Source organism: Oncorhynchus tshawytscha, linkage group LG14 (assembly GCF_018296145.1).
Source record: "Oncorhynchus tshawytscha isolate Ot180627B linkage group LG14, Otsh_v2.0, whole genome shotgun sequence".
In the NCBI taxonomy this organism is placed as follows: domain Eukaryota; kingdom Metazoa; phylum Chordata; class Actinopteri; order Salmoniformes; family Salmonidae; genus Oncorhynchus; species Oncorhynchus tshawytscha.
Window position 1 is genome coordinate 5,486,690 of NC_056442.1, and position 25,088 is coordinate 5,511,777.

The 25,088-nt window shown below is 46.2% G+C and overlaps 2 protein-coding genes across 2 annotated transcripts; one reads left to right on the top strand and one right to left on the bottom strand.

Moving 5' to 3' along the window:
• Positions 1-7,651: 7,651 nt before the first annotated feature.
• Positions 7,652-10,282, top strand: zgc:112416 (uncharacterized protein LOC550509 homolog). Its single transcript, XM_042296597.1, has 8 exons — positions 7,652-7,712; positions 7,808-7,888; positions 8,103-8,160; positions 8,286-8,359; positions 8,447-8,647; positions 8,929-9,043; positions 9,188-9,300; positions 9,788-10,282. Exons 2-8 carry the CDS (start codon positions 7,832-7,834, stop codon positions 9,995-9,997), a joined length of 828 nt encoding a protein of 275 aa, XP_042152531.1. The 5' UTR covers positions 7,652-7,712; positions 7,808-7,831; the 3' UTR covers positions 9,998-10,282.
• Positions 10,283-10,316: 34 nt separating this feature from the next.
• LOC112267695 (ubiquitin carboxyl-terminal hydrolase 40) lies at positions 10,317-24,774 on the bottom strand. Its single transcript, XM_042296931.1, is given in 32 exon segments — positions 10,317-11,879; positions 12,020-12,105; positions 12,251-12,346; positions 12,448-12,658; positions 12,792-12,857; positions 12,946-13,064; positions 13,148-13,230; positions 13,307-13,436; positions 13,535-13,609; positions 15,497-15,561; positions 15,680-15,716; positions 15,849-16,024; positions 17,192-17,245; positions 19,239-19,299; positions 19,432-19,591; positions 19,708-19,840; positions 19,843-20,062; positions 20,171-20,241; positions 20,315-20,399; positions 20,491-20,662; positions 20,762-20,843; positions 21,029-21,164; positions 21,314-21,517; positions 21,660-21,767; positions 21,886-21,990; positions 22,118-22,246; positions 22,402-22,545; positions 22,666-22,812; positions 23,293-23,457; positions 23,618-23,731; positions 23,829-23,896; positions 23,998-24,774. Coding segments are annotated over 32 exon segments (3,819 nt in total). The 5' UTR covers positions 24,191-24,774; the 3' UTR covers positions 10,317-11,755.
• Between the last annotated feature and the right edge of the window lie 314 nt (positions 24,775-25,088).

The following is a 25,088-nucleotide window of genomic DNA, read 5'->3' on the forward strand; positions in this document are numbered from 1 at the left end:
GAAGCTAAACTTTGATTGATAAGAGAATTAGCCAATACATATAGAGAGTTACAAAAATAGTCCACCAATACAATATTTTATTTTAATGTATGCGTGTTTTTGACTGGATCAATTAAGCTTTTTAAACCAACTACTCCACCTTTGCAAACGGCGCGCTAAATGCCCGGGGGAAATTAGTTAACCTGTAGCAGCGTAGCTTTGGGTTGCCCAAACTCAACTGTCAACTGATGTATCTTGACGATGGATTTAGTCCGCTAACTACATATTAGAGGTCTTCATGGGTCCATCCGAACACGATTACCCGGTCCGGGTCCAAAATTCAAACTTGTGCAGGTTGGGTCCGGTTAAGTTGCATTTACACAGGCAGCACAATTCAGATATCTTTTCCTCTAATCTTTTCAGTGAGATATTTTTCAGATCTGATCTGATTGGTCAAAATACCAGTTAAATCAAATCCAATCAAATCAAATTTTATTTGTCACATACACATGGTTAGCAGATGTTAATGCGAGTGTAGCGAAATGCTTGTGCTTCTAGTTCCGACAATGCAGTAATAACGAACAAGTAATCTAACTAACAATTCAAAAAAAAAACTACTGTCTTATACACAGTGTAAGGGGATAAAGAATATGTACATAAGGATATATGAATGAGTGATGGTACAGAGCAGCATAGGCAAGATACAGTAGATGATATCGAGTACAGTATATACATATGAGATGAGTATGTAAACCAAGTGGCATAGTTAAAGTGGCTAGTGATACATGTATTACATAAGGATGCAGTCGATGATATAGAGTACAGTATCTACGTATGCATATGAGATGAATAATGTAGGGTAAGTAACATTATATAAGGTAGCATTGTTTAAAGTGGCTAGTGATATATTTACATCATTTCCCATCAATTCCCATGATTAAAGTGGCTGGAGTAGAGTCAGTGTCATTGACAGTGTGTTGGCAGTAGCCACTCAATGTTAGTGGTGGCTGTTTAACAGTCTGATGGCCTTGAGATAGAAGCTGTTTTTCAGTCTCTCGGTCCCAGCTTTGATGCACCTGTACTGACCTCGCCTTCTGGATGACAGCGGGGTGAACAGGCAGTGGCTCGGGTGGTTGATGTCCTTGATGATCTTTATGGCCTTCCTGTAGCATCGGGTGGTGTAGGTGTCCTGGAGAGCAGGTAGTTTGCCCCCGGTGATGCGTTGTGCAGACCTCACTACCCTCTGGAGAGCCTTACGGTTGAGGGCGGTGCAGTTGCCATACCAGGCGGTGATACAGCCCGCCAGGATGCTCTCGATTGTGCATCTGTAGAAGTTTGTGAGTGCTTTTGGTGACAAGCCGAATTTCTTCAGCCTCCTGAGGTTGAAGAGGCGCTGCTGCGCCTTCCTCACGATGCTGTCTGTGTGAGTGGACCAATTCAGTTTGTCTGTGATGTGTATGCCGAGGAACTTAAAACTTGCTACCCTCTCCACTACTGTTCCATCGATGTGGATGGGGGTGTTCCCTCTGCTGTTTCCTGAAGTCCACAATCATCTCCTTAGTTTTGTTGACGTTGAGTGTGAGGTTATTTTCCTGACACCACACTCCGAGGGCCCTCACCTCCTCCCTGTAGGCCGTCTCGTTGTTGTTGGTAATCAAGCCTACCGCTGTTGTGTCGTCCGCAAACTTGATGATTGAGTTGGAGGCGTGCGTGGCCACGCAGTCGTGGTTGAACAGGGAGTACAGGAGAGGGCTCAGAACGCACCCTTGTGGGGCCCCAGTGTTGAGGATCAGCGGGGAGGAGATGTTGTTGCCTACCCTCACCACCTGGGGGCGGCCCGTCAGGAAGTCCAGTACCCAGTTGCACAGGGCGGGGTCGAGACCCAGGGTCTCGAGCTTGATGACGAGCTTGGAGGGTACTATGGTGTTGAATGCCGAGCTGTAGTCGATGAACAGCATTCTCACATAGGTATTCCTCTTGTCCAGATGGGTTAGGGCAGTGTGCAGTGTGGTTGAGATTGCATCGTCTGTGGACCTATTTGGGCGGTAAGCAAATTGGAGTGGGTCAAGGGTGTCAGGTAGGGTGGAGGTGATATGGTCCTTGACTAGTCTCTCAAAGCACTTCATGATGACGGATGTGAGTGCTACGGGCGGTAGTCGTTTAGCTCAGTTACCTTAGCTTTCTTGGGAACAGGAACAATGGTGGCCCTCTTGAAGCATGTGGGAACAGCAGACTGGTATAGGGATTGGTTGAATATGTCCGTAACCACACCGGCCAGCTGGTCTGCGCATGCTCTGAGGGTGCGGCTGGGGATGCCGTCTGGGCCTGCAGCCTTGCGAGGGTTAACACGTTTAAATGTCTTACTCACTTCGGCTGCAGTGAAGGAGAGACCGCATGTTTTCGTTGCAGGCCGTGTCAGTGGCACTGTATTGTCCTCAAAGCGGGCAAAAAAGTTATTTAGTCTGCCTGGGAGCAAGACATCCTGGTCCGTGACTGGGCTGGGTTTCTTCCTGTAGTCCGTGATTGACTGTAGACCCTGCCACATGCCTCTTGTGTCTGAGCCGTTGAATTGAGATTCTACTTTGTCTCTGTACTGGCGCTTAGCTTGTTTGATAGCCTTGCGGAGGGAATAGCTGCACTGTTTGTATTCAGTCATGTTACCAGACACCTTGCCCTGATTAAAAGCAGTGGTTCGCGCCTTCAGTTCCACACGAATGCTGCCATCAATCCACGGTTTCTGGTTAGGGAATGTTTTAATCGTTGCTATGGGAACGACATCTTCAACGCACGTTCTAATGAACTCGCACACCGAATCAGCGTATTCGTCAATGTTGTTGTCTGACGTAATACGAAACATCTCCCAGTCCACATGATGGAAGCAGTCTTGGAGTGTGGAGTCAGCTTGGTCGGACCAGCGTTGGACAGACCTCAGCGTGGGAGCTTCTTGTTTTAGTTTCTGTCTGTAGGCAGGGATCAACAAAATGGAGTCGTGGTCAGCTTTTCCGAAAGGGGGCGGGGCAGGGCCTTATATGCGTCGCGGATGTTAGAGTAACAATGATCCAGGGTCTTTCCACCCCTGGTTGCGCAATCGATATGCTGATAAAATTTAGGGAGTCTTGTTTTCAGATTAGCCTTGTTAAAATCCCCAGCTACAATGAATGCAGCCTCCGGATAAATCGTTTCCAGTTTGCAGAGAGTTAAATAAAGTTAGGGACAGATGGAAATGTACTGGGGGGAGTGGTGGTCCAAATAGGTAGGGTTGTCAAACTCATTTTTGGGGGGGAGGGGAGGGTTGTGTATTTTCTGGGAGGGGGGGGCACATGGGAGGGTAGTGCGTTTTTTTTATTAAGCTTTAGCTTAATAAGCCATTATTAAGTTTTAGCTACTGCAGGCCTATGATATGACAGCAGTGCACCCCAGTGTTCCAACTGACTCTGACAGTTGAATTTGAGGGGAGGAAGACTGTTTCAGGCCTACCAGAGTTTTACTCCTGTAATCTAACAATATAATGCCTATCTTTATACAAAATATTTTGATTAAAAAATATATATATGAATTAGCCTCCTGTATGTCTATATCTGTATAGCAGACGTAGCATGCCACTGGCATTTCTCTATCTATATCTCTCTGGGGTGAGGCCTAAGCTTTTCTTATTTTATATAGGCTATATATATATATTTAAAAATATATCTTTCATTTTTTTTATTTGTTATAGGCTGTTTTTGAAGACGTAAATGTGGCTCCTTTGGTCAATATCTCTCATTTATTGATGGCGGGTCTGAATGCATATGGATGTCTGATACATTTTCTCAAATGTCTGGTAAATTTAAAATCTTCCGTATCATGTCCGGTGCCAAATTTTCCTAAAAGAAAATCTGAAATGTCATATTAATACTTTTTTGTTGTTGTACTTTTACCGCTTTTTCTCCCCAATTGGTAGTTACAGTCTTGTCCCATCACTGCAACTCCCCTACGAACTCGGGAGAGGCGAAGGTTGAGAGCCATGCGTCCTCTGAAACACAACCCTGCCAAGCCACACTGCTCACTTAACCTGGCCACACGAATATGTCAGAGGAAACACTGTCCAACTGGTGACTGAAGGCAACTTGTAGGCTCTCCTCCACAAGGAGCCTCTAGAGTGTGATGGAACAAGGAAATCCCAGCCAGCCAAACCCTCCCCTAACCCGGACGACGCTGGGCCAATTGTGTGCTGCCTCATGAGTCTCCCGGGTCACAGCCAGCTGTGACACAGCCTGGGATTGAACCCAGGTCTATAATGACACCTCAAGCACTGCAATGCCTTATACTGCTGCGCCACTCAGGAGGCCCTAGGCATATTGTTTTTATGACGATTTTTGAATATTGGCATGAAAATCTGTCGCCAATTGGATGGAAACCTAGCTAATGTGCTAGTCCAGTGTCACTTTGAATATGCCTGCACATCATGGTTCACCAGCAGCCCCAAACATCTAAAAAAAAAAAAAAAGCTTATTTAGCGGTCTAAGGCATTGCAGTGCTTGAGGTACCAGCCAAACAAGCTTGCAATAATTGTACTTAAACTCCCCCCTCATACTCATCTGGAGGATGAGCATTTTTTCATTTCTGTCTCTGTAATGTGTCTGTATCTATGTAATTACATATGTATTTATGTAAAAAGAATAGGGACAACAATATATGTATTTTTTTTTTTACTGACAAATAAAATCTATCAATCAATTCAAACTGTGCAGCAGCCAATTGATGAATGGAAAGAGACATCTGTTACAAGACACCAAAAAGTCAAGCCCTACATTCTATACTGAGTAAGCCTACAAGGTAGGGAGGAATGTTTGTCCAGATTGGTATTTATTAGGATCCCCATTAGCCACTGCAAAAGCATCAGCTACTCTTCCTGGGGTCCACATAAACATGACATAGTACAGAACATTAGTAGTCAAGGACTGAAATACATACCTTTAAAACTTCTCACACGGCTGACATATCAGTACATACACACAATATCTAGGACTAATACAAAGTACAGTGCAAATGAGGTGTTCTTAAATCAGCTTTTTAAAACTTGAGTTACCTGTGGTGGCAGAGAGTTCAATGTAGTCATGGCTCTATTTAATACTGTGCGTTTCTCAGCCTCGGTTCTGGACCTGGGGACTAGTCTATTGTGGTGTTGAAAATGCAAACCATGACATTGAAGTGCACGAAGTTGGCATGCTTCGCTTATTGGTTGTGTGGTACATTGGCACCGAAACCAGCCCCTCTCCCCCAGTAAATTTCGATCAGAATTGGGCTGCCTGTGTGAACACAGCCTTTGATTGTCAACTGGTCTTGGGTCTATGTAACTACAGCCGATAGACCAGCGTGAGCCCAAATGGACACAACCATGGCTCTGTATAACCCATAGCCTTCAAACTCAATGCTGGACCTCAAAGCCCGTTCCACTACTTTTTTTCCATTGTTCCCCTCCAGATCAGGCACTTATTTAGACCTAGGACACCAATTGGGTGTAATTAATTACCAGTTAGAACAGAAAACCTGCAGGCTCTGGACCTCATGGGGTAAGAGTTGAATACCCCTGACCTATAACATATTTATTTTAAGCAATTAAGGTGAATGTATCGACTTATGGAAGGCCTAGCCAGCATATAATGATCTATTTGTTAACTAGAAGAGCAGCTTGGCTGATAAACATCATTTTTTGTCACCCTGGTATGTTAGGGTATGGGTCGTGTCTAGCTCGGGTTGTCCTCGGGTCCATTCAGGTATGGGTCGTGTCTAGCTCGGGTTGTCCTCGGGTCCATTCAGGTATGGGTCGTGTCTAGCTCGGGTTGTCCTCGGGTCCATTCAGATATGGGTCGTGTCTAGCTCGGGTTGTCCTCGGGTCCATTCAGGTATGGGTCGTGTCTAGCTCAGGTTGTCCTCGGGTCCATTCAGGTATGGGTCGTGTCTAGCTCGGGTTGTCCTCGGGTCCATTCAGGTATGGGTCGTGTCTAGCTCGGGTTGTCCTCGGGTCCATTCAGGTATGGGTCGTGTCTAGCTCGGGTTGTCCTCGGGTCCATTCAGGTATGGGTCGTGTCTAGCTCGGGTTGTCCTCGGGTCCATTCAGGTATGGGTCGTGTCTAGCTCGGGTTGTCCTCGGGTCCATTTGGGTATGGGTCGTGTCTAGCTCGGGTTGTCCTCGGGTCCATTCAGGTATGGGTCGTGTCTTGCTCGGGTTGTCCTTGGGTCCATTAGGGTATGGGTCGTGTCTAGCTCGGGTTGTCCTCGGGTCCATTCAGGTATGGGTCGTGTCTAGCTCGGGTTGTCCTCGGGTCCATTTGGGTATGGGTCGTGTCTAGCTCGGGTTGTCCTCGGGTCCATTCGGGTATGGGTCGTGTCTAGCTCGGGTTGTCCTCGGGTCCATTTGGGTATGGGTCGTGTCTAGCTCGGGTTGTCCTCAGGTCCATTCAGGTATGGGTCGTGTCTAGCTCGGGTTGTCCTCGGGTCCATTAGGGTATGGGTCGTGTCTAGCTCGGGTTGTCCTCGGGTCCATTCAGGTATGGGTCGTGTCTTGCTCGGGTTGTCCTCGGGTCCATTAGGGTATGGGTCGTGTCTAGCTCGGGTTGTCCTCGGGTCCATTCAGGTATGGGTCGTGTCTAGCTCGGGTTGTCCTCGGGTCCATTTGGGTATGGGTCGTGTCTAGCTCGGGTTGTCCTCGGGTCCATTCGGGTATGGGTCGTGTCTAGCTCGGGTTGTCCTCGGGTCCATTTGGGTATGGGTCGTGTCTAGCTCGGGTTGTCCTCAGGTCCATTCAGGTATGGGTCGTGTCTAGCTCGGGTTGTCCTCGGGTCCATTTGGGTATGGGTCGTGTCTAGCTCGGGTTGTCCTCGGGTCCATTTGGGTATGAATCTGATTGTTTTCAGGTCCGGGCACTGGCAGACTTACAATTAAACAGAAATAATATCTCTGCTTGAGGCATAAATAAATAATAAAAAAATTGCAGTAAGGCCAAATTCGATGTTTAATCAAATACATTTTTTCATGTAGATTTTTGATACCTACATGGGTCCTAAAATTCAAAAGTAAATAGCTAAATGATCCTTGGTATGACCATCTTAAAACAATTCCATAGGTTAGCTAGTAGAAACCCAGCCCGAGCCCTTAGACTCTATGGGGTTAAAAGGTCATATCTTTTTAAAGTTAAATTATATGTCTTTACTATAAATCCCTTTCTTTTTTAAAGAGGTGGGGCGGGGGCCCTCAGACTGGCCTCTGCCTGGGGCCTCCAAATTACTATGTTCGTCCCTGGGTCCGGTTCCAACTTTTTGGACAGGAGAAGACATCCAATCACTCCAATAAAGACTACATTTATACATTTCAGCATAGAGCTTCTCATTCCAGATCCTATTTGGGTGCCAATCTGGTATGATTAATTGACCACCCAAGTTTGTACCAATTTCTAACTTTCTGTACATATTACTTTCTATTCTTATCCTAAACAATTTCACTGATCCTTACTTTTACATTTCTTTAGTTGCCTTACTGGGTTGTTGTTCAAGAGAAATACACTGTTTGTGTCAGCTCAGATGGTAAACAGTAACCTAGGATCAAGACCAAAACCAGGAATGGTAACCAAGCAGTAGGCGTGGCTTGGTTGGCATAAACAGTTGTGTCCCTTAGTAACCAGGGAGTGGTCTCAGTTTGGCGTAGAGACTGAGAGCTGATCGATAGGTTTGTGACATACGGCTAAAGAGCTACAGGTAAATTGGGGAAGGGAGAGTGGGGGTGTGTACAGCGGTGACCCTCAGTCACTTATTGTGTGTGTGTGTGTGTGTGTGTGTGCACAACTTCACAGTGTGGAGAATACAGTACTCTCAGAATGACTGATCCCATGCTTGCCCAGATGACCAGACTCAAACTCAGGCTGCTGGAGAAGGTAATTGATTATTTGATTGATTGAGTTTTTAAAGTTTTGGATATCAAATAATCATCTGATCATTTACTTTGATAGACAGAAAGGCCAAGTTTTTAACTTATGAGTGTAACAAAGAGTAGTAAAAGAGATAATGTTTTCTGATGTGAGTTCTGGCTGCACATGGCCTCTTGTTGACTGCTGACTACTCCCCTCCTGCTTGTCTTCATGTCCACAGAGACTGGAGAACGAGAGGGACAACAAGGACAGCAGAGCAGAATCTGCCCTTTCGACCAGTAAGACTACAAAATGTTTGAAAATAAATATTGTAATGAAGCGGTGAAGTACAAGCAAACCCTGATTGTTCCTTTTTGTGTGTAAGTTTTCTGAAGTTACTTTATTCCTAATTCTGATTGGCCAGGGAGTTTTGATGGACAGGCGGAAGCTTTGCACAGTGTGCTTAGACGAAAAAAGGACCTGCTGCAAAGACTGAGGGTATGACATCCTTATTATTAAGATATTTATCACCATCATTATCATCAAACTCACATGGTAACTGTCTTGTGTGCGCGTTGCCTGCAGGAGCAGCACATGTTGGAGGACCTGAGCAGACCTCACACCTGGGGTGGGACAGGGAGACGGTACCGCCCAGACCTTCTCCCTCCTCCTGTCCCTCTGCCTCCTACTCCGGCCCCCATCCATATCTACCAGCCTGCCCTTGTACCCCCCGCTCCACCCCCGCCACACCCCCCGCCACAGCCCCCACGCATCATCCAGCAAATGGTGAGACAAAAATCACTCCTTCTCTCCCTCTGTATCTATCTTCCTCTTGCTCTGCTTTTCTCTTACACAGACAGCTGATGCTATTTCTCTCTTACACAGACAGCTGATGCTATTTCTCTCTTACACAGACAGCTGATGCTATTTCTCTCTTACACAGACAGCTGATGCTATTTCTCTCTTACACACAGACAGCTGATGCTATTTCTCTCTTACACAGACAGCTGATGCTATTTCTCTCTTACACACAAGACAGCTGATGCTATTTCTCTCTTGGTCTGTAGTTGCCCCAGCAGCCTGCTACCTTCATTCAGCAGTTACCACAGCAACAGCCCCTCATACAACAGATACCCCCTCCTCAGCCTTACCCTGCACCAAGGTCTGGGAGCATCAAAGAAGGTAAACACACACAAATGCAAAGTGCAGCTACTGTGTGTGTGTGTGTGTGTGTGTGTGTGTGTGTGTGTGTGTGTGTGTGTGTGTGTGTGTGTGTGTATATATAATGTTAATTTTCATGTATGTATGTATGTGTGTGTGTGTTAGACATGGTGGAGCTGATGTTGATGCAGAATGCTCAGATGCATCAGATCATAATGCACAACATGATGCTGAAAGCAATACCTCCCATGGCCCTGTCACCACCTAACCCAGGACAGGTCCGTTTCACACACACCCACATCCTTTTTGTAAAATCAAATCGTATTTGTCACAAGCGCTGAATACAACAGTTGTAGACCTAACCGTGAAATGCTTACTTACAAGCCCTTAACCAACAATGTAATTCAAGAAATAGAGTTAAGAAATGTTTTACTAAATATATAGAAAAAAAAGAAACAGAATAAAATAATAACGAGGCTATATAAAGGGGATACCAGTATAGAGTCAATGTGCGGGGGTACAGGTTAGAAGAGGTCATTTGTACATGTAGGTAGGGGTAAAGTGGCAATGCATAAATAATAAACAGCGAGTAGCAGCAGTGTAAAACAAAGGGGGGTCAATGTATATAGTCCAGATGGCCATTTGATTAATTGTTCAGCAGTCTTATGGTTCCTGTCACCCACATACCAAAGATCATGCCTTTTTGGAATTCTTAACATCTTATATTTGTTACTTTGTTTTTATTTTGATGTTGACCTCATCCAGGATGTTGTTGTGAGGTCAGCGGTCAAACCAAGAGGAAACGCCGTCCACCACCATCACTACGGCCCCCAGGCCCAACTGCTACCTCCCATTGGCTATCCCATGTGGCCCTCGATGGCGTCATCGCTACCTGAAGGGCAGGGCGGGCCTCATATGCCGTCCGTGCAGCATGTGACCTGCCCCATCACGTTGCCCCCACTCAATATGTATTAGCCTAGCCCTGAACAATATTCCCTAACCCCTATCTTCAGATATTGTCTTGCGTGAGCATTTCATATTTCAAAATATACACACATAGATGATTGATTGTAAAGGTAAAATGTATACATTGATGTTATGTTTGATAAGCATCATTTCGGGTATAGCCAAATATAAGGCTTGAATGGAGAATTGCTTCTTGGCGCTGGAAACATGTTGTAAATACAAATCTGTTGGCCTACTATGATTCGTAGTTGCAAAAGAGTGTGCAAATGATAAAGGTCTGTAAACATGCATCAGGACTCCAAAATAAATTAAACAAGATTTGCAAACATTCTTTCTTGATCTGTTTTATTCTGTATTCAATCCAAAACTCTCCATATGTCCTTGCATCTTGGCACTGACCCAGAAGTCATACAGTACTCAAAACTAAATTTCAGTTATACTTCCAGCAAATGCAAAAATAAAAACATCAGATTAGTTAGGAAATCAAATAATCTCATAATCCAAAACAAAGTCGCTCGCATTCATTGTCCAACCGTCATTTCTAAAAGTTATGTATGACATATTAGTCAAATGATCCATGAATTATTTTAACTCCCTGAAGTTCGCCCACACACCCCCACTGCATGCACATGAAACAAACATATTGATAGCATGGTTAACGTGATCAACTCTGGTGCAGAGGCATGATGGGATACAGAGAAAACACTTGGACTCTTTCCCATGTAAGGAAAATGGCAAGAGGGTGAGACCACTAAGTGAAGATGAAGTTAGGAGGGAAAGAAAGGTAGAGAGAGAGTGGGCGTAACAGAGAGGTAGAGAAATGAGGTAGGGGGGACTATTCCGGACTGAGCTGAATTGTGGCTCGTCCATGTTAAGGCATGGATATAAACCCACTAACTCTTATTATAAATATAGGTGTATATATTATCTATAATCTACTGGTACATATCTATACCTCTGTGGTGTGTACCATTGCAAACTAGTCAGCAGATACTGTAAATACATACCAATATATATGTAATACACCCAGTACTATGAGTGGAAATACTGGTTCCTATTGGATCTCATGTAGAAATACTGGTTCCTATCGGATCTCAGGTAGAAATACTGGTTCCTATTGGATCTCAGGTAGAAATACTGGTTCCTATTGGATCTCAGGTAGAAATACTGGTTCCTATTGGATCTCAGGTAGAAATACTGGTTCCTATTGGATCTCAGGTAGAAATACTGGTTCCTATTGGATCTCAGGTAGAAATACTGGTTCCTATTGGATCTCAGGTAGAAATACTGGTTCCTATTGGATCTCAGGTAGAAATACTGGTTCCTATTGGATCTCAGGTAGAAATACTGGTTCCTATTGGATCTCAGGTAGAAATACTGGTTCCTATTGGATCTCAGGTAGAAATACTGGTTCCTATTTAATCTCATGTAGAAATACTGGTTCCTATTGGATCTCATGTAGAGGGGAGAAGGGATCCAGATGTAGTGACAGAGATGGAAGGAGAGTCAGAGACTGCAGCTTGTGACACTGAGTCGACAGAGGTCTGTATAGCGAACCAGTAAGTCATCCCACCACCAGACTTACACTAGCAGAAGATAGCAGATCTATGGGGGGGTCAAGCTGTGTGAACATATTATCAAAAATGTTTGGCACACAAACAGATGTCCAGAAGATTGTTCGTGATGTTGAGCGATGCCACGGTGAGAAAGTCTGTGTGTGCACGCATGTGTAATGTATGTGTTTGTTTGTGTGTGTGTAAGGCGAGGCTATCTGAACACCCCCACGTTGATTGACAGGGCCACCTCTGGCTTCCTGGCCTTGATTGGCCCCATCTTCTTCTCTGGTCCCACCCCTTGGTTGGTCTCAACTTCAGCCCCCACACCCTGCCCTCTGCAGGAGTAAAGAGGAAATAGTATCAACTTAAACTGTAGACATTTACTTATATAAATACACTTTCTTATAAAGCTAATGTCATACAAGAAAAGCAGTGTCAACACCTGAGTCTCATTGGATATTTTAAGAAGCCCCACCCTTTCCTGCGTTGCTCCTTCTCTTCCCTCAACCTCTGCTCATCCTGTTGGGTGCTAAAGTCCCGGTTATTGTCAATCAACAGGTTCTGTCAATCAGAAAACACCATGTTACTGTCGAAGTATTATCCAATTCGAAAACCATGTCACATTCAATAAGCAAGTTCTGTCCAATTAAAGCAGAGCGGGCTGGAACGCAACCAATACGATGAACCACAGAGCTGCGTTTGTTACCTTGACACCGACGATGTCACCGTCTTTAAGGTGGAAAGGCGCTCCAAGCAGAGACTCCGTCTTTTTCTTCTTCTTCCGTTTGGACACCTGCTGGCTCTGTGTGCACGCATCATCAACAAGTGCCAGGAAGAGTCATAAAATAAACCATAGGAGAGTGACAAAACATCAGGCTCCCTCCCTCCTTCCACATCTCTTACCCAGTTGGAGAAAGTCTCCCAGGTGTGTGTGTGTGGCTGGTGCTTGGCCAGTAGCAGGGAGTCAGGAGAGAGGCCGTATGTTGAGGCCAGGGCAGAGCGTAGTGATCTGGGGGAAGGGTCTCGAGAAGCATCCCAGACCAGGTCCTCTGGAGGGTAGTAACCCCGCTCCCCTGGCACCCCCATCTGGACACGCAGCAACACCTCCTTAGGACTGGGGGAGCGGGGAATGGGGCAATAAGATGGTGAGAGAGGAAGAGAAGAGCGAGGGATAGCAACAGATCCAGAAATCACGTTTCCGATATCAGCTTAACTGACCAATGAGAGTAGAATAACCCCAGGCTTACCCAAGATCCTCTTCTCTCAGTAGCTGCTGCACACAAAACTCCACCCCACTGCACAACTTCAACTTCCTGTGAACAGATACTTGTTGTTGAGAAAAGGAAAGGGATGAGAGGAGATAGACAGGAGTGAGAGGGAGGAGTGTGTGTGTGTGTGTACCTGAGTGTGTGTTGTTGTCCTCTGAGGATACGTGTCAGTCTCTGTCCCTCCAGCTGCCACACACGCAGAAACGCAGGAGTGGGCACACACATATACTGCAGCGCCGGCAGGGTCAGCACCTAACACACAGAGTATTAACACACACACACAGCATGGACATACACACGCTAGAAGGAGCAGTATCAACACACACACACACTACCTGAGTCTTCAGCTCTTCCAGTGTAGCCTCCTCTGAGATCTCCACCTGTCCCACAGTCCTCAGCTCCACCATGGCCCCGCCCACTAAACACACACACATTTTAACCAGTGAACATAGTTTCATACCTTCCTACCTAGTTTCATACTGTGTGTGTCTCACCTGCAGTCATGACCTCCAACCTCTGACCCTCCGTGGACCCCTCGGCTGTGCCGTTGACCTCTGTTTCCATGGAGACCATGGGATCGGCTCTCGGCTCCACATACAGCCAGACTGACAGCTTCAGAAAACCCTGAGAGAGAGAGGGGGGACGTGAGAGAGGGAATACGTGTCTGTAGAGAGCGAATGGGGTTGAAAGAGAACAGGAAGTGGACAGGAAGTTGAGTGTACCTTGGGAGGAAGTCGTCCCTCAGTAATCACCAGAGCTTCTCCATGACTCATCTTCAGCTCTGAGAGAGACGCCTCCTGGAGAAAAAACGAGAGAGATTGTGGCAGTGAGTGAAAAAGAGAGCGGAAAATGTATCCCACTTCCTGATTTCTATTGAAGCAAACATTTATTAGGGATTATCGTGAGAATAACACCCGACTATGGTCGGTTCTTAAGCCCGACGCTAAGAAGAGGTACGAGGGAAGGTCTCCCCTTAGGAGGGTGTTGATCACGATAATCCCCGGGTTCGAGGGCCCTTATTGCTTTAACAAAACAATTGCCAACATATAAAAAAAGATTAACAACCTGTTTTCATAAAAATGGGTACATTTGTTTTATTTCATCCTTCCACCAGACAATATAGTCAGAGAAAAAGCCAGTTGTTAGTTCTGAGATTCTGAAGTTGCTAGCCAAGCGGGCTGGTCGACTATTCTATTGGCATGGTTGTCAGCCAAGCGGGCTGGTCGTCTATTCTATTGGCATGGTTGTCAGCCAAGCTGGCTGGTCGTCTATTCTATTGGCATGGTTGTCAGCCAAGCTGGCTGGTCGTCTATTCTATTGGCATGGTTGTCAGCCAAGCGGGCTGGTCGTCTATTCTATTGGCATGGTTGTCAGCCAAGCTGGCTGGTCGTCTATTCTATTGGCATGGTTGTCAGCCAAGCTGGCTGGTCGTCTATTCTATTGGCATGGTTGTCAGCCAAGCGGGCTGGTCGTCTATTCTATTGGCATGGTTGTCAGCCAAGCGGGCTGGTCGTCTATTCTATTGGCATGGTTGTCAGCCAAGCGGGCTGGTCGTCTATTCTATTGGCATGGTTGTCAGCCAAGCGGGCTGGTCGTGTATTCTATTGGCATGGTTGTCAGCCAAGCGGGCTGGTCGTCTATTCTATTGGCATGGTTGTCAGCCAAGCGGGCTGGTCGTCTATTCTATTGGCATGGTTGTCAGCCAAGCTGGCTGGTCGTCTATTCTATTGGCATGGTTGTCAGCCAAGCTGGCTGGTCGTCTATTCTATTGGCATGGTTGTCAGCCAAGCGGGCTGGTCGTCTATTCTATTGGCATGGTTGTCAGCCAAGCGGGCTGGTCGTCTATTCTATTGGCATGGTTGTCAGCCAAGCTGGCTGGTCGTCTATTCTATTGGCATGGTTGTCAGCCAAGCGGGCTGGTCGTCTATTCTATTGGCATGGTTGTCAGCCAAGCGGGCTGGTCGTCTATTCTATTGGCATGGTTGTCAGCCAAGCTGGCTGGTCGTCTATTCTATTGGCATGGTTGTCAGCCAAGCTGGCTGGTCGTCTATTCTATTGGCATGGTTGTCAGCCAAGCTGGCTGGTCGTCTATTCTATTGGCATGGTTGTCAGCCAAGCGGGCTGGTCGTCTATTCTATTGGCATGGTTGTCAGCCAAGCGGGCTGGTCGTCCGTTCTCAGCAAAACACTTTTTGCTCTGCAAGTTGGCTACCTCTCCTTTGCCAACTAGTCACTTAAAGCAAACCCACAATCACGACAAGCAGCTGAACCTACAGCAAACTATGTGCATTTTCATTTGTTTTACCTTTATTTCTATTGCCATTTCTTTGGATATATCCATTATAATGAGTCTCCTCTGGACACGATCATTCTCTATGGCACGGTAGAGATCGCAAAAAAAACCTGCAACATTGTTGCACAGGTCAGCGCGGCAGGCAACAAGGTTTAGACAAACCTCAACTGTTGCAAACCAAATGCTAGGATGGAAGCATGGGGAAATCCTGTCGAGACATTTCTTTCCAGGGGAGTTTATTAATTGCCTGGCTGGGCTGTGGGACGCTGAAGGAGCATTGATCATTCAAATGAAAACTGTTAACAGGCATTACATGGGGGATTGTCGTGAATAACTCCCTGTATCAACCAATCAGCATCCAAACAACCAGTTTTATAATTCTGGTTACTCACCTCATCCATCAAAGCCTCTCCCACCTCCTCACACCAGTCCAGCCTCCTTAGATGCCAACCGTCCCCTGTACACACACACACACACACACACACACCATTACCCCTACGCCATTAACCCTACACCATTAACACAAATGCACACACAGGGGAGAAGGGACACACTCTATAATCTAGTAGTTTTACCTTCAAGTCTTGCTGACTCCAACATTTTCTTGAGACACTACAATAGAATAGAAAGGATTAGCACTCATTAGCAGAGAAGCAGATACACTGTCTGACAGAGAGAGAGAGACACAGGCAGGCAGCCAGATAGACCGACCAGCAGACCAAACGATACGCAGTCATTCCCCACCTGTTTAACTGTGCTGGACCGCTCTACAATGATTTCCCCCTCCAAGCCAGAGGAGGGTGCTGACCCCACACTGAAGTACAGGAACAGCTGTGTGTCTTTGGGGGCCGTTCCAGGACAGAGGGACAGGGAGGTCATCAGCCTAACCCCAGCGTCACGAACGCTCAGCTCCTCACACACTGTGGGAGGCAACACACACGACAGGGCTTGACATTCAGGTAAATTTGCCAGTGGCACACCGAGCCATCCCCAACTGAAAGCTAATGGCGCCACCCCAAAAAAAGCGAGATCAGGTGATTGTATCTTTAGTTTGCGGGCTGAGCAAGTTAGACGATAATAACTACCCTCCATACAGAAATAATGACATTTTACTTGACAATATCACATTTACATTGATTGATTGGAGGGAAAAATACAACTTTGCGTAATTGCAAAAGGGGTGTTATTGTTAGCCATTTTGAACAGTCAGCAGGCTCCTGTAGGAGGGCCAATAAAATCTGTTTAATCTTTAGCTACAGTTTGTTTTCCCAGTTTCCGAGTTCTCACTATCAAAAATCACACTTTAAAAAAATGATTTATAGAAAAACAACAACAATTGGATGTTCCAAGTCCCCAACAATGCTTAAACCACATCTGGAGACCACGTTTAAGGTCTGTTTAGTCAACATTTAACTGGGAAGGTTCGGGAAAGCCTTGAAAAACGTTCATTTAAACAGAGCATGACGACCAAACTGTGCATTGCAAAGATTTAACCACGACTTGGGCCAAACATCGTAAATACCTGTTTTACATACACATTGTTGCCTTATAATATCTACCAGTTGAACGTTGAAACATCTTTCCTACATACCCTACCAGCAACCCTACTACTGTCCTTCTTCTGTGTGCTGCTCCACGCAACAACCAGTGGCGAGCTGCTCTTTCTTGCTGCCTGACAGATTAACTAGTCTGTGTGCGTGTGATAATCTGCATCACGAACTAACAGCTTTGGGAATTGGACTGTTTTTTTCAACAATTATATATTTTGCCAGGACTGGAAATATCATTAATAAAATATTATATATTTTCAAAACCTCCCAGGACTGGAAATATCATTTAATAAAATATGTCTTTTTTTGGGGTGGGGGCAGGAGGGGGTCATTTGCCACACCTAGTGGAAGATTGACTGGCTGCTGCTATTAGGAGTGGGGGCTAGCTGCTGCTATTAGGAGAGGTAATAAAACCTGACCCTGCTGCTGCAAGCAGACAGCCCTGTATGTCGATCCCTGCATCAATACATAAACACATTTAGGACGAAGTAAGAGATGCATGTGTCTATGTGTGAGGGTCATTGGGAGTTACAGTACCTGGGGGCAGGAGTTTCCCTGTGCGGTCCACCTGCCTCAGACAGCATGCCACACCTGGACAGAGATACACACATCAGTGAAGAGACAACAAACACATATCTACCATAATAATACTGGCTGCTGCTATTAGGAGTGGTAATAATAACAGTATCTGACCTGCTAGCTGCTGCTATTAGGAGTGGTAAGCTGCTGCTATTAGGAGAGGTAATAATGCAGTATCTAGCTGCTGCTATTAGGAGAGGTAATAAACAGTATCTGACCTGCTAGCTGCTGCTATTAGGAGTGGTAATAATAACAGTATCTGACCTGCTAGCTGCTGCTATTAGGAGAGGTAATAATAACAGTATCTGACCTGCTAGCTGCTGCTATTAGGAGAGGTAATAATAACAGTATCTGACCTGCTAGCTGCTGCTATTAGGAGAGGTAATAATAACAGTATCTGACCTGCTAGCTGCTGCTATTAGGAGAGGTAATAATAACAGTATCTGACCTGCTAGCTGCTGCTATTAGGAGTGGTAATAATAACAGTATCTGACCTGCTAGCTGCTGCTATTAGGAGAGGTAATAATAACAGTATCTGACCTGCTAGCTGCTGCTATTAGGAGTGGTAATAATAACAGTATCTGACCTGCTAGCTGCTGCTATTAGGAGTGGTAATAATAACAGTATCTGACCTGCTAGCTGCTGCTATTAGGAGTGGTAATAATAACAGTATCTGACCTGCTAGCTGCTGCTATTAGGAGAGGTAATAATAACAGTATCTGACCTGCTAGCTGCTGCTATTAGGAGAGGTAATAATAACAGTATCTGACCTGCTAGCTGCTGCTGCTCTGATTAGCTGCTGAGAGGTAATAATAACAGTATCTGACCTGCTAGCTGCTGCTATTAGGAGAGGTAATAATAACAGTATCTGACCTGCTAGCTGCTGCTATTAGGAGAGGTAATAATAACAGTATCTGACCTGCTAGCTGCTGCTATTAGGAGAGGTAATAATAACAGTATCTGACCTGCTAGCTGCTGCTATTAGGAGAGGTAATAATAACAGTATCTGACCTGCTAGCTGCTGCTATTAGGAGTAACAGTATCTGACCTGTAATAATAACAGTATCTGACTAGCTGCTGCTAGCTGCTGCTATTAGGAGAGGTAATAATAACAGTATCTGACCTGCTAGCTGCTGCTATTAGGAGAGGTAATAATAACAGTATCTGACCTGAGCTGCTGCCTGCTAGCTGCTGCTAGGTAATAATAACAGTATCTGACCTGCTAGCTGCTGCTATTAGGAGAGGTAATAATAACAGTATCTGACCTGCTAGCTGCTGCTATTAGGAGGTAATAATAACAGTATCTGACCTGCTAGCTGCTGCTATTAGGAGTGGTAATAATAACAGTATCTGACCTGCTAGCTGCTGCTATTAGGAGTGGTAATAATAACAGCTGACCTGCTAGCTGCTGCTATTAGGAGTGGTAATAATAACAGTATCTGACCTGCTAGCTGCTGCTATTAGGAGTGGTAATAATAACAGTATCTGACCTGCTAGCTGCTGCTATTAGGAGTGGTAATAATAAAGTATCTGACCTGCTAGCTGCTGCTATTAGGAGGTAATAATAACAGTATCTGACCTCTAGGAGTGGTAATAATAAGTATCTGACCTGCTAGTTGCTGCTATTAGGTAATAATAACAGTATCTGACCTGCTAGTTGCTGCTATAGGAGTGGTAATAATAACAGTATCTGACCTGACTGCTGCTATTAGGAGTGGTAATAATAACAGTTATCTGCTAGCTGCTGCTATTAGGAGAGGTAATAATAACAGTATCTGACCTGCTAGCTGCTGCTATTAGGAGTGGTAATAATAACAGTATCTGACCTGACCTGTAATAATAGCTGACCTGCTAGCTGCTGCTATTATGAGTGGTAATAATAACAGTATCTGGTAATAATAACAGTATCTGACCTGCTAGCTGCTGCTATTAGGAGAGGTAATAATAACAGTATCTGACCTGCTAGCTGCTGCTATTAGGAGTGGTAATAATAACAGTTTCTGACCTGCTAGCTGCTCCTGTAGCTGCAGCTCTGCTATGGCCCTCTGTTTCACCTCACACAGCAGCTAGAAAAGAACACACACCCACACATTAATATACTAAACACACACACATTAATATACTAAACACACACACACACACAAATATAGTAAACACACACTAATATACTATACACACATACACACTTGCTAGCTCACCATGTTTCCAGAGGCAGGGACCTTTGCCCTCATCCTCTCCTCATCTTCCTCCCCCTCTCCTCCTGCTCTTCTTCTTCTCTCTGGTTGGTATTCCACCTGAAGCCAGCGACAGTCTGATGGTGTTGTCACGGTTACCATATCACCACTCACACTGAACACACTGGGGGAGAGAGACATTACACACACAGCCATAGCAAACACACCAACCACAACTCATGTCTGTCACTCACTTACGCAGACTGACACACTGCCGCGCGCACACACAACGCTGCCCACCTGCTGTCCTGTGTCTGTGGCTCCAGCACCAGCAGTGCGTCTCCATCCTTCAAGGCCAGCTCCTTCAGGGTCCTCTGCATGTCTCCAGGAGGGAATACCCTCCACCCGCTGGCCCCCCCCCCCCCCCTCCCCTCTTCTCCTGACACAGGAGGCTCTCCTGTGGCTCCCCTAATGCCTCCCTCACCTCTCCTAGAGTCACCCTCCCAGCGAACCCCCTCGACTCCTTCGACAGCCCCGAGCCTCCTTCCTCTCCCTCGCCTCCCCCATCCTCGTCCTCTTCTCCCAGAGAGGGGCGAACCACGGTCAGCAGCATTGGTTCCCACTCGGCTCCTGTTTGGACAGTCGCCCCACAAACCTGAGGAAATAAAGGGGATATGATATGACCCGGCAGCCATTTTGGTTCTAGGACGTCCAGTAGCAGTGTGTACAAGGGTGGATTGTGTTGATTCGAGTGTCTCCTCACCTCTCTGCCGTTCCACACAAACAGATCAGTGCCGGTGAAGATGCCTGCACTGTAGAGAGACACCTCATCATCTGAAACACACGTACAAAAGTTCAGTATGAACTCTCACAGAATGTACATGTTGCAAAAGTGTGTGTGTCTCACCTGTGAGAGTGTTGTAGAGGTGAAGGCCGGCTGGCAGACTTTTGGCCACAGTCAGAGCCATATCCCCATCCCAAAGATCCTCCATCTGAACACACACACACACTGATTTGAGCTTTTTGCAAAGTGCCATGGCGTCATTAAGGAAGTGAGTTAATGAGTCGGAGTGATGACGTCACCTGGTAGATGATCATTCGCAAGTCTCCTACGGTCCTGCGGAGGTCAAAGGTGAGGTTGGTGGCCTCTTTCTGCTCTATGCTGATTGGCTTAAGAGCTCCGTTCTCCAACCTATAGCGCGGCGCTAGGTGGAGACGCAGCTCAACACTGTTATTGCTGGCCTCAAACTCCTCCCTATAGCAGAGTACACACACACACACACAAACGGATAGCCAAAAAACATCAGCAAAACATAACAAAATACAGTGTACGTGTGTGTGCGCACGTGAGTACCGTCTCTGTTGTAGTCTTCTGTTCTCCTCTTCAGCCATCTCCAAGAGGTGAGGGGGAACCTTATACTCAGGATTCCTCAGGGCTGCCAGGGGGAAAACCTCCTTTTAAAAGACTGTATCCGTGTGCGTTTTCACGTCTCTCCGACACCATCTCTCTTTCTCTCCCACTCGCATCAAGTTTGGATGCGGCTCTTCTTTTGTGTGTGTTCACTCACTCTCTCTTTCCTTCTTACACCTCTCTCCCACACACGCACAAACACCCACGTACCTCCAGAAGGCCTGCATAGCAGTGTCTTCCTATAGAACAGCATGTAGGCACTCTCCTTTCCCTGGTACATTTTCTCTACGTCTCTCTCATGGATCGACGTCACTGTGGAGTCATTCAGATCAAACCAGTGGCTGCCCTGTGGAGAGATGGAGAGGAAGAAAGATACATGGATGAATGGAGAGTCAGAGAGAGACAGAATAGAGATTTAAACCTAACCAATTGCAGCATCAACATAGCAGACACACCATCATTAAAGCAGAACCATGAGAGGTCTAACTAGTGTACCTGTGGTTCTGGTGCCGTCTCCAGTCCTGGTTCTGGTTGGGCGTTGGCAGTGTTGTCGTGGACTGGGTCTGGGGTAGAGCTAGGGCCAGGGGTTGTGTGGGCTGGGCTGGAGGGCTGGGTCACCGGGCTAGGGGGGTTGGCTTTCAGGGCCACCCGAGTGCCGTTATTGACCAACACAAACACGTCACTGTGGTTCTGGAGGAACTGCAGAGGGAGAGAGGAGGCGAGAGGGAGAGGGGGATGAGTAGAAGGATAACATGTAGAACGATGTAGAGGAGATAAGGAAAGCAAAGTGTTTATGTGGCGTTGTGGAGCTCTTGGGGGACGCCCATCAGTCATGTCCTACCTTGCCTATGGGGCCGTGGAGTTTCCTGTACTTCTTGCTCCAAGAAGAACCGATCTTGTCCATCAGTCTCTGGCCCAGCTGGTCCAGCAGCACGCTCCTGCTCTCCTCCTACAGGCCAGGAGGGGAACAACACCACATTAAGATCAGACACAGTCACTGGACCTACTGACGATGTGGCCCGTGGTGCTCTCGTTCCATCGGGTTAAACCAGCATGCTTTGCGTTACCTGGGCTATTATGGAGGAGAGTACAGATAGAGGGTCGTCTTTCTCCGGCTCAGGATACACTCTCACTTCCTTCTTCTTCTGAACCTTGGGTTTGGAATCCTCCTCCTGATACAAGCGCGTAAATACAAAGACACACACAATTCGCTATTAGCACATTTAGTGACATACTCCAAGCCTCGATTGTCTGATATGCAATTGTTGTTCTCTCCTCCTCCCTCCCGCGCTCTCTCACCGGCGGTTCCCACAAGCCAAGGTGGTCCATGTCTTTGATGTAGACGTGGTAATGGCCGCCATAACAGCCTCCCTTATGGATGATGACAGAGAAGAGTTCATAGGAGTACTCCGAGTCCTCGTCTTCAGTCTGGGAGAGAGGGTGACATAGCATAGTCATTGGGCCTTATAACGCGACATAACATATTTTTAAATGGTTTGACATTATTTTAACTAAGTCATGTAGAGTACACACAGAGTAAGTGGCAGTGAAGCAATGCAGATCAGTGTGGGTGGAGGTTGTACCTGTTCACAGAAGGGCCTGAGGTTGATGGTGAGAGGGAAGGTGTAGCGACCAGTCTCCTTGTAACGCTCGCACCTGGCAAAATCAAAGTTAAACCTCAACAGAGACACTGTCAGGAAGGGAGGGAGCTTCCTCAGCTTGGCAGACTACAGAGGGGAAAGAGAGAGAGGGGGGGAAGAGGGCGCAAGGGAGAGAGAGTTCTGGAATCAGTACCAATTCTAGAATAAACAAGTACAATTTAAATCCATGCCAATACTCCTACTAACCTTAGCAGCAGTGACTAGTTGGTCACACTGGCCACAGCGGTAGAGGTTACTGCCTTCAAACATCTCCTCTTCCACAAACATGTCCCAGAGCGCCCCCTCCAGGCCACACACGCCACGTACACACACGGTCAGGTCCAGGAAGTCCTCCTGAGAGCCAAGAGAAAGAGGTGTAAGCAACACAAAGATAAAACTGGTACATGTGTGTATCTCCATCTCTTCATTCAAAGACTCAATCACGGACACTCTTACTGACAGTTGTGGCTGCTTTGAATGATGTATCGTTGTCTCTACCTTCTTGTCTGTGCCCACTAACGTGTGTACCCTGTTTTGAGCTGCTACCATGTTGTGCTGCTGCCATGTTATGTTGCTACCATGTTGATGTCATGTGTTGCTACCATGCTGTGTTGTCATGTGTTGCTGCCATGCTGTGTTGTCATGTGTTGCTGCCATGCTGTGTTGTCGTCTTAGGTCTCTCTTTATGTAGTGTTGTCTCTCTTGTCGTGATGTGTTTTGTTCTATATTTTTAATTCCAGCCGCAGTTCCTGCAGGAGGCCTTTTGCCTTAAGTAAATAAGAATGTGTTCTTAACTGACTTACCTAGTTAAATAATGGTTAAATAAATAAAAACCTGTCTCTGGCTGATGTTGCCACACTCTTTGCAGAGGATGCTGTTGACAGTGGTGCCATGGTAGAGGCGCTGGATGAACGCACTACCGCTGGTGTCCACCAGGGAGTGCTCTAGGGCACTGAACAGAATCCTGTTCAACTCCTGCACATCATGTTGCCTGCTCTCCTATGGGAGAAAGATGAGAGAGAGTGGTAAGCAAAATACTGTAGGAGAAAGTGATGTAGCATTATATAAAGCAAGCCTCATTCTCTAGTTTAGTCCCTGCGTCACACACACCGCCATTCATACACACACTCGTTCACATGCTCGTGTTCACACACACTACCTCGCTGTTGTTCCATCCGAAGCTGTCAGTGAGATCACCAGTAGAGGCACTCTGTTGGTCCACCAAGAGTAGACGAGCAAACAGCCTCTGGAGCTCCAATGGAATAACCCTGACCTGAGAGACAGAGTTAATGTACTACTCAAACACACCAATACAAATAAAGACATGCACACAGTGAGGAACACACACACTCCCATGGTTGGTTCTTTACCTTGGCCTCTGGTTTGTCTTTGTCCTCCAGGCAGCCCAATTCCTTTGGACCCAGACTGAACAGCTCCTCTACACACACACACACACACACACACACACACAAACACACACACAGTATTGCAAATACAGTATGAGCCAAAGACAGAACACCAAGTGACCTGACCTCTCACCTCTGAACTCCGGGGTGAAGAGCAGGGTCTGGAGCAGGGAGTTGAGGTAGCACGTCCCTCCCTGGTTTTTAATCCCGCTGAGATTAACTCTTCCCCGGGGTGGAGGTGGCTCCCCTTCCCTCTTAATAACGCTACCTCCTGAGGGAGCCAGAGAAAATCCCTCCTCCTCTTCCTCGAAAAGACTCCCAAACATGGCTGGGCATGCGTCTGTTTCTCTCTTTCCTGTGAAACGCACCTTCTGGGGACTGAATTGAATGTCTAATTGTGTTCACGATCGCGTAGCTAGCTAACCAATAACTCCTCTTGCTATCTCATCTTGGTCTTGCCTAGCTCTCTGTTGATAGTAGTGGGACTGACTCTGAAATAAGACGACTTTACAGGGGTAAACATAGCTATGAATAGATAACTAGTGTGTTCCCGTATAGTGATCGAGTTATAGCAATTATTGTAGCGGTTAACTAACAAGCTATACAATCATTGCCCTTACAATACGAGTTAATTTAGTGTGAACTGAGTTTACAACAGCTAAATTCGGACCGGTGACAGACAACTATCTGGCTATCTGACTCGTTAGCTATCAAGCAAAACGTGTTTCAGCGTTCCTGACGCAAATAGAGTATTAACTCCAGAAATCTCCTAATGCTTTTTTTGTAAAGTTATAATCGAAGCCAAACTCTGTCTACATTCCTCTGTTTTAAATAAGAGAAAAAACGAAAAAACGTAAATAAAAACACCATTGATGAACAGTGCGCAGCCATAATGTCCTAAAACCAAAGGGTAGAGTGGGGCATTGTGGTAGTTGTAGTGTCGTTTTAAAATCACAGGGTGGCACCTCGGCTGAATAAACTACATGTCCACCAAGTCTTCTCTTCGATTTCGCAGGAGCATCAAGCCTCTTGTAGTTTTTATAACATGGCTTGTCTGTCATCCGGTGGATGTCTCAAACACACACAACAGATAAATCTGAACTGAAATGTGATGTATTTTCTGCTGGTATTCTTAAAGAAGGTTCATATGTGGCTACAAACCTGCTGGTCGTTTAACCACCTGTTCAGTTTTTGTGTAAAGGCACTGACACTAGCCACACATTT

What these genes read in the sequence shown, in the direction of transcription:
- zgc:112416 (XM_042296597.1), top strand. Translation starts at nt 7,832, where the DNA reads ATGACTGATCCCATGCTTGCCCAGATGACCAGACTCAAACTCAGGCTG. An exon ending in AGAATCTGCCCTTTCGACCA is followed by an intron (nt 8,161 to 8,285) that starts GTAAGACTACAA and finishes CTGATTGGCCAG; the next exon opens with GGAGTTTTGATGGACAGGCG. An exon ending in GTCTGGGAGCATCAAAGAAG is followed by an intron (nt 9,044 to 9,187) that starts GTAAACACACAC and finishes TGTGTGTGTTAG; the next exon opens with ACATGGTGGAGCTGATGTTG.